Raw genomic sequence first — 8,641 nt, 5'->3', positions numbered from 1 at the left:
GCCAGCATGACAAAAATGTTGGAAAACTACCTGGTTTACGCAATTGCTCCACGTAGCCAGTATTTTTCACTCATTGCTCAGTACCACAAGTAGTGCCATGCATTGGGGGTTCATTTTCTTCTCGAAATCCCTGCTGATACTGAGTTGAAACACTGTAGGGTTTATAATTGGAATAAAGATGGGAGATTTACCCCATCTGCCTTGTTCCTCGTCCCAGCTCTGGGACACATCTGATACAGCCCACTAGAACATAGAGGTGATTTGGTTTGTGAACTCTTGCAAACCATCTATATTTTCTTTTACCTCTGGACGGAAAACCACAACTACATTCCCTATTCCCTCCCGTGTCCCTCTGGAGCCTCCACACTACAGCCCCAATTTATGCAGGCTGGCACATACTTCTGGCTGCGGTGATATTATGACTCTGTCTGATGTGAGGAAAATGCTTCAATAACAATCATAATAGTGAGGTTTGGGGTTCTTTCCTTACTTGGATGTGAATAGAATGGAGCAAGACAATTCTTAAGAGACACACAGGGGAATGGGATGCTTTATTCTGTGTTTCAGAGCACCCAAGGTTGGGGGTCAGCCACGTGTGCTTCCTTTTGTCCCCAAGGGGAGACCCTGCTGCAAGAGCAGACCCAAGGGGCCATGGCTGAAAGCAGGGGGAACTGAACACTAAAATCCTGACTTTATGGGAGACAGTTGCATTGGACGCTCGTTTGGGTGTTTGCAGTTTCCTCAATGATTCAGTGTCCCAGCACCGACCTGCACCAGGACAGGAAAAGGCTTAAAATTCTGGCATATTCCTTAATATTTCCAGAGAACAATTAATAATGGTCCCCAAGAAGGTAACAATATATTCAGAGTTAAAACATTGTAATGAACATAGAGTATGAAAGCAACTTCAGAAAGAGAAGCTTCAGTATCTGTAAGAAAAAAAATAATAGTATATAGACATACTGCAAAACTGGGAAATTTCCAAGAAGGAAGAACCTGGGAGACACTGAAGGAAACCTGAGCTGAGTAATACTCGATAACAGTGAGGAAACTATTTGCGTGACTGAGGAGTGGAGGTTTGATGTGTAATCTGTGTGTTTGGGAGCTAATTAAGATCTTGTTCATGAGGTGTCAGAGACCAGCAGGCAGCCCAAGAAATGGTATAAAAAGGGCTCACAGCACAGTCAGCCTCAGACAACTGCTCTTTACTTCTCCTCTTCCGTGCCTTGAGTAAGTTTGACCCCACTTAATATTTCTGACTTAAAGCATCATGCTTGAGTAGGTTTAACTGAATCTTTTGGGAATACTCTGTGTGTCTTGCTTATACCTTTTTTCCTTGAAAATGCACTCTGTTCACAGGCTTTGGTAAATGTAGTGGGTTTTGCTGCTAAATCCGGTGATGGGTGATGTCCAGCTTGTTTGCCACAGGTCACTTTGGGGTGGCCAACTTGGGAGAGTGGGAGGGAGGAAGGAGGGGAGGGAAGGGAGAAGAGAAAGAGCCGATTCACATGGCACATCCTGAGCCCTCCCAGCTGCTGGGGGGTCTGCATGGTGGGTCACGAAGAGTGGGTTGACTGAGGGTCCCTGGTGTGTTGCAGGTTCATCTCCTTGCCCACAGGATGTCCTTCTCCAGCCAGCAGCTCAGCTCTCGCTGCTTCCCACCCTGCGAGGTGGCCTGCCCGCAGCCCATCGCCAACGCCTGGAACCAGCCCTGCGTCACCTCCTGTGGGGACTCCCGTGCCGTGGTCTACCCACCACCCGTGGTCATCACCTTCCCAGGCCCCATCCTCAGCTCCTGCCCTCAGGAGAGCATCGTGGGCTCCTCTTCCCCAGTTGAGCTGGGCCGCCCCAGGGGTCTGCAGGGCTCCCTTGTTTATGGGGGCTCCTTGTCCTCCTACTCCTCTTCCTCTGGTCAGCTCTGGAACCAGCGCTATGGGGGCTGTGGGCCATGCTAAGCCTGGCCGAAGGTGCGGACGGCAGGAGAAACAGCGTTGGAGCTGACAGCAAGTCCTGGACGTGCAGCCAAGCTGAGGAGCTCTCCAAAGCCTTGGGCACACATGACTGCCAGCTAATCCATTGGGACCCATGGGTGCTGCTCAGCACCCGTGGGAACCACTCTTCTGTTTGTCCTTCTTATGCTTTTATTTTTTTTTGCTTCTGATGTTCTTGCTGTAAAACTGCACTGGTTTCTCAAAAAGTGTGTTTTCCATTCTGACAGTATGGGTGAGAAATGGAGTCATTTTGTGCTTCAGCCTCTCTGTGAACTGGTTTTCTGTTTTTCATCTTCAACCCTGATAATGTAATAAAATTTATATCAGGGATGTTGTTTTGCTCTCCTGTGCATTAGGCTTTGGGGCTGAACAAAGCCTTCCCACAAGCTGCAAAGCAAAACTTGGTTGGGAAAATTGGATTGGCCACAGGAAAGAAAGAGCACCTTGAGTGAGACATTCATTCCGTGTTGAAAAATTGCTTGTAATCAGGTCTGAGAAACTGGAAACTTGCTTTCAATTTTTTTTTTTGTTTTGTTATTAGTGTAAATGTCATTTCTTGTTCCTAATAAAAAATCATGCTGCATCCTAATATTCTCTTTTTGTTTTATTCCAACCTTTCTTCACACCCCCTCCCTTACATCCCTTGATTAGTTGATGATTATAAATATACCTAAGTACATAGGGCCAGGATATGTTCTCTGCAATGCACAATTCCTCCTTCCCAACAGCTAGAACCAGAATTGTACAGGGCTAAAGCCATCATAAAATGCTTTTTCGCTGGGAAGTATGTGCACTTCAGGACTCAGCCGAAGAATACGTATGCAGATTGTTGTTATTAGGGTTAGTATACGCCAATATTTAGCATAGATACATTTTTATATTCAAACAAATATATCCACTTGACTTTTGTCCTCACTTTATATCCATGTCGTCAATGTGCACACGGAGCTGGCTGAACCTTGCACACTGGGTTTTTAAGAAAAAAAAAAAAAAAAAAAAGATGTCTTTGGGATGCAGGGGAATATAGTCTGGAAGTATTTTAGTAGCTGACTGCATGAAGGTGACATCCTGTGCCTGATTAGGCTGGTGGGCTTTATTCTACTTATATCAGATAGAAAAGTCTGTTGTTACACAGCCCTATCATCACAATTACACAAGCAGCTCTGATATTTAAGGAAGATTTTTAAGAAATCAAAGCCTCCAAGAAAGAAATTGCCGGAAACTGGAGAACCTCTCTGCTCCCAAACTGGGGACAGTTTAGTGTCATCTCAGAAATAAAACCAACACCCCCACAAAACAACACTTTCATTGTGGCAGCAATGCTGTCTCGGAAGGTCCTAGATATGCGTGAGTAATTCTGATCTGGAAGTGCAACTGCAATTTTCATACAAGTTGAGGGTATGCCAACAATGCTGCTCGCAGACATGAATTCACCTCGTCTAGAGGTGTCTGAGATAATTGTGATTTACTTGGCTTGAGATGATAAACTCTCAGAGAAGCCACAAGAGCGCAGTGCTGAGTCTTGTGTGAGCGTAATGAACACATTTTACGGTACCAGCAAGGTTTTGAGGCCATTCCAGCAACAGAGTTTAATGTGTCAACATCGACAGCAACCATGCTTTTTGGCTCGAAGTATAGTCATACCAAAAGCATAAATACTATTTTTTAAGAACTTTGAAACACTGTTCTTCAAACAGACAGTGCTACTCAACCCCTCCTTGTTGGCAGTTACTCTTTTTTCATTGCATTCTCCATCTCTCAGGTGGCACATCTGCTATGGTGCTGTTATTTGGCTCCTCCTAGGGTGTAGTAGACGCACCAGTACAACCTGGGTGTGCTGTGTTGCCAGACGAGACAAATTCCACCCACGTAGTGTGAGATGCACTCCTGGATGGGTGACTTCAAAGCCGTCCACCAAAGGCTTGGGAGAACTGCACAGAAATACCTGGGTGTCCTGAGCAGAGTTTGGATTTCAATTACAAACTGAAATGAAGGATGTCCCTTTGTGATGCTCATCCAAGCTAGTCAGGAAGAGTTTTTAGTCATGTTTGTGAAGAAATAATGCAAAATCAATTCATATAAACTTTTGTAGATACATGTGAATGTCTTTTTTTGATGGTGTTACAATAAAATTATGTGCTTGATAGAGATAAAAATATTTTATGCTAATTTAGTAAATGGGTCTGATGATTGTTCATGTACAATGGATTCATATGTCACACTAACTTTGCTTGTCATAGAGCTATTTGTCTCAGAATATTTCACTCTACCATATTTGCACTGGGAAAAACGGCTGTGAATGGTTTAAGTCAGTAAAGAACAGGAAAATCCCATTATAAGGGCAAAAACGTCAAGATGGCATCCGGCTGCCACTTTGTGGGTCTGTAAAATGACAAAAGCAAAGCACAGGGCTGTAACCCCAAACATCATGAGTCAAAAGAAGCAGTTTGGGGTGTCAGCAGTATTCATAGCAGTATATTACTCCCATTGCCCTCTCAAGAGGGCAGGACGGTTAGAAGAGGGATGCATCTCCAAGACTGATGTGATTCATCTGGAGGTATCTGTGGGTATCTGTCATCACTGTCATCACCTGTTTCCAGACAAAGTGAAACCAGGTGTGGTTCAGGCAGGAGGAGCAGATGGGGTGGGTCGTTTCCCCACAGCATCTCCTTCCCTTTGTTTCTATTCCTGTTTCTCGTTTATGTTAATCGTCTACCATAAACGGTCACTAGCTTTTTAGGGCGTCTCCACAGGAAACAGCACAGAGGGAAATCCCAAGGTGGCCCCGGAAAAGAGGTTTCCTCAACCTTCTTGGTGGGTCACTTGTAAAGCATCACACTGCAGTACTGGAAACAGTTACCAAATGCCAATGGACAAACTGAAATAAAATTAACATTTTTGAACAGAATTCTCAAGGTTCCTCAAAAACCAGCCATTCAACCTTAAATTCCCTGGAAGGGGATGGATTTGAGAGGGGAAGAACTCATCTTCTTGAGGTTAAAAAGGCGTTTGTAAATTATGTCAACTCAGATGCACAAAATGAATAGCGTCTATAGTTTTATCAGTAAATAACTGAGGAACTGAGGCCAGAGTACTGGATGTGAGGATGAAGTCTCCTAAAGTATGCGGCCAATCTTCTGCATCAGCTGAAACTGCACATTAAGATTCCAGCCCAAGGTTTCTCTATGGTGATGCACGGCTTCACTCCCTGACCTGTTTCATCCCAAACCATGAATCGTCCATCACTCAGGAGCCCTGAGTTCTTCAACAATGATCCCATGGTGTCTCTGAGAATGAAAGCTGGACATGAATATCTCATTGTCTGAGGCTCCTGTCCCCTGTTCTAGGGCCGGACAACAGCAGCTCCCTGCTTATAGGTTTCTTTTAAAGTTTGAAGTGGGCCGTGCGCTTTACATTTGTTTCTTGGCCAGGAGGACAGGTTCCCATTTCCAAACCTATAACTCGGGAGGAAGGTGTCTATGGAGTGGAATGTGCCTCATATCAGAGTCATAGGAATTAATGTGCGTGGGTATGATGGAATAAATTGCACAATGCCCCCTTACTGGGGCATGACTTGGAAAAGTGGGGTAGTATCTCGGGTACATCAGCATATTGTGTTTATGGATACACTTCTGAGCAATCTTTCCTCCATGAGGCAATCAGAGAAATGGGAAAAAGCAATAAAAGAAAAAAAGTTACACTGCCAGAGTAATCAGAAAAATGCAATAGTAATCACCATGGCTGGGCAAAAATAATTGCGTTATCTGGGGCAGTTACAGGTGGAGTGAGTTTTTGTTTGATAATTCATTAGGACATCATACATGAAGAATGTTTCATACCCTCCCAATTGCCTAAGAAAAGGCATAAAAGCGTTCCCAGTTCTGGGCTGCTCTGACCATTTCTCCTGACTTGCTCTGTGCTCTGAGAGGGTAAGTGGGAGCCTGATGCTATTGTTATTAATATGTTGCTGTAACAATATGGGATTTTGACTGAAGCAAAACTGTGATTCTTAGAAGCGTGTGAAAACTTTGGAGCTTTCTTTCAGAAAGAGCTATTTCCTAGTCATTTGGTGGTAGGGTGTAAAAAGGCAGGAAAAGAGTTTTGAGAATAGTTAAAAGTTGGTTTGGTGGTAGGGTGTAAAAAGGCAGGAAAAAGAGTTTTGAGAGCAGTTAAAAGTTGAGGATTTGCAAACTTATTTATAAGGAATTTTAGTGAATTCTTATTTCCTCCAGGAAATGAATTTGCCTTACTTTGCTTGCTTTGACTTGTGTCTACCAAGAAAAGTTAACTCTGACTCTCAGACTGAACTAGGAAGCTGACTCTCAGTCTGAACAATGAATTTGCCTTACTTTGCTTGCTTTGACTTGTGACTACCAAGAAAATTTAACTCTGACTCTCAGACTGAACTAGGAAGCCACCGTTAACAATAATGTTTTGTCCTGTTCTTTGCAATTGTATCTGAGTTAATTTGAAGCCTGTCATGCATTACATCATGTACTTGTTATGGTCAGGACTTTACTTCTTTTGTTTATTCCCAGCCTTTCATTGTATGGGTTTTAGTAAGGCAGGACAGAGATCAAGCAGAGCTACAAATCAATGTTATGAGTGATCAAGTGATCTTATGATTAAAGAAAATGGCTTCACAAAAATATGCACCATTCCTACTTCTGCCTGTCATCTGTCGCCTTGGTCATCTTTAGCAGCTCTGCTGGAACCACGTTCACAGGGGTCCCAGTTATACTGGAAACCTCCCTGACACTGCCTTCCTACCCAAACATGGGATATTCTGCCAAGCAAGCTCTCTTTATGAGCTCTTCAGGGATGTGGCTGCTACTTATTTTATCTCTGTACAGAACATGCGGGGGAGCCCTGGTGCCAACTAGAACATCTGAAAGATTGGGGAGTAACACTGCCATTAACAGCTAGGCTTGCCTGGATTTTAGCTCTGTCTGTCCTCTTACCTCACCAAATAGCTCTGGGCAATGCATTCACTTCTAACCCTCAGTTACCTCTTCCTTAAAGCTGGAATAACAATGACTTGCCTCATAGAGTTGTGATGATTACAGGTGGCGCAGAACCTGCACAGGATGTTACTGTACAAGTGTCAGCCAGTGTTTCTCTTCTTTTCTGCAGTTACTTATAAAAGAAATGGCCGAGTGTCACAATAAGTGAGATTCAAAAGGGAATGGTGGAAAGGAGAAATGGGATAGGAGGACAGCTTGAGTTCAAACGCACTATTTCTTTGATTGTAAATGATGTTTTTATGTATCAAATTGGCTCCATAATTAGGAGGCAAAAGAAGCTGAGATTGTTCTGGAGGAGAGGAGAAGGCATGGGAAGATGAGTAAAGGGACATGGCTGCTGAGACAAAACTGAAATGTTCAGCTTCCTTCTGGTCTTCTCGCTATCTTCCATTCTTTCTCTTCCAAGCACAATTTCCATTATACTGGTATCTGAGCTTTCAGCCTTGTGTCGTCCCGGTGTTGTGTGTTTCAGATTTATCTCCATTCCCAGAAGATGTCATCCTACAGACAGATGATCAGCTCCCGCTGTCTTGCACCCTGCGAGGTGACCTGCCCACAGCCCATGGCCAACGCCTGGAACCAGCCCTGTGTTACATCCTGTGGTGATTCAAGAGCCGTGATCCACCCACCGCCCGTGGTCATCACCTTCCCAGGCCCCATTCTCAGCTCCTGCCCTCAGGAGAGCATCGTGGGCAGCTCAGCACCATCCAGCATTGGGAGCTTTGTTGGATCCATGAGCTCTCTGGGTTCCAGTGGCTCCTATGGCTCTCGGAGCCTGTACAATTACGGGAGGTCATATTCTTCCTATGGATCCGGTGCTTATGGTTTTGGGAGCTGCAGACCGTGTTAAATATGCAGTGAATGAGAAGCAACCACCCAACATGGAGGAAGATGTGCCTCCACGATCCTGTTACTATCACTCCTTTCCCGGAGCATGAACTGTGCATCTCTGAAAATCATACTTACATGCATTTCTCAAGCTAGCAGTTTAATTTAGGTTTTTGACTGTTTTCTCCAGTGGCTCATGACAACAATGGCCTTGAATTAGTTATATCAAAGATCTTTGGCTGGTTGAAAGTGGGACAAGATTCTTTAAGTCTTCCCATGGCATAAAAAAGAAAGAGCAATGTATGTGGAATGCATAGCCCTGGAGCAATTCTTTGCTTACAGCCTCTAATGAGACCCCAGCAATATTTTCCCTGTGTCTCAAGAAGGTCTTTAACTTCTTACTTTCTCATTAAATTATTGTGCATCAAAATTCTGAACTTTCTTGTCTTTTTTTTCTTTTGTGCCCTATTTTCTGTTTATGTACTGCTCTTGGTGAGCATCAATCCCTCTAGTAAAACATGCCGGTGTTTGCTTTCTTTTAATGCCTCAAGTTGGAAAGTGGCCAGGTCCTTTAAGCAGGAGTGAACATAATGACTGCCTTCTGCACAGAAGTAATTTCATGCTGGATAAACATGTTTTGTAACCCTTACAACTAAGTTTGAAATCTCCTCCAGGACAGGTGTGGTTACAGCATGTATTTGGTACATGTTAGCAAAGAAAGTTAAGCAGACAAGTGACTTTGAAGATCTTCCCTGTGTCTCACTCCTTGCCTGAAGCTCCAATTTAATTATATCCCTA

At 43.9% G+C, this 8,641-nt stretch overlaps 2 protein-coding genes across 2 annotated transcripts; both read left to right on the top strand.

Annotated features, from left to right (window-relative positions):
* Positions 1–1,619: 1,619 nt before the first annotated feature.
* Positions 1,620–2,055, top strand: LOC106896982 (feather keratin 4-like). Its single transcript, XM_014957330.1, has one exon. The coding sequence runs from the start codon at positions 1,620–1,622 to the stop codon at positions 1,953–1,955; it is 336 nt and encodes a 111-aa protein (XP_014812816.1). The 3' UTR covers positions 1,956–2,055.
* A 5,453-nt stretch (positions 2,056–7,508) lies between these two features.
* LOC106896983 (feather keratin 4-like) lies at positions 7,509–7,994 on the top strand. Its single transcript, XM_014957331.1, has one exon. The coding sequence runs from the start codon at positions 7,509–7,511 to the stop codon at positions 7,863–7,865; it is 357 nt and encodes a 118-aa protein (XP_014812817.1). The 3' UTR covers positions 7,866–7,994.
* Positions 7,995–8,641: the final 647 nt, after the last annotated feature.

The sequence above is a fragment of the Calidris pugnax genome, unplaced genomic scaffold (genome assembly GCF_001431845.1).
Source record: "Calidris pugnax isolate Ruff unplaced genomic scaffold, ASM143184v1 scaffold305, whole genome shotgun sequence".
Classification (NCBI taxonomy): Eukaryota; Metazoa; Chordata; class Aves; order Charadriiformes; family Scolopacidae; genus Calidris; species Calidris pugnax.
The sequence above is the reverse complement of the archived record's forward strand: the minus strand, read 5'-3'. Positions and strand labels throughout refer to the sequence as shown.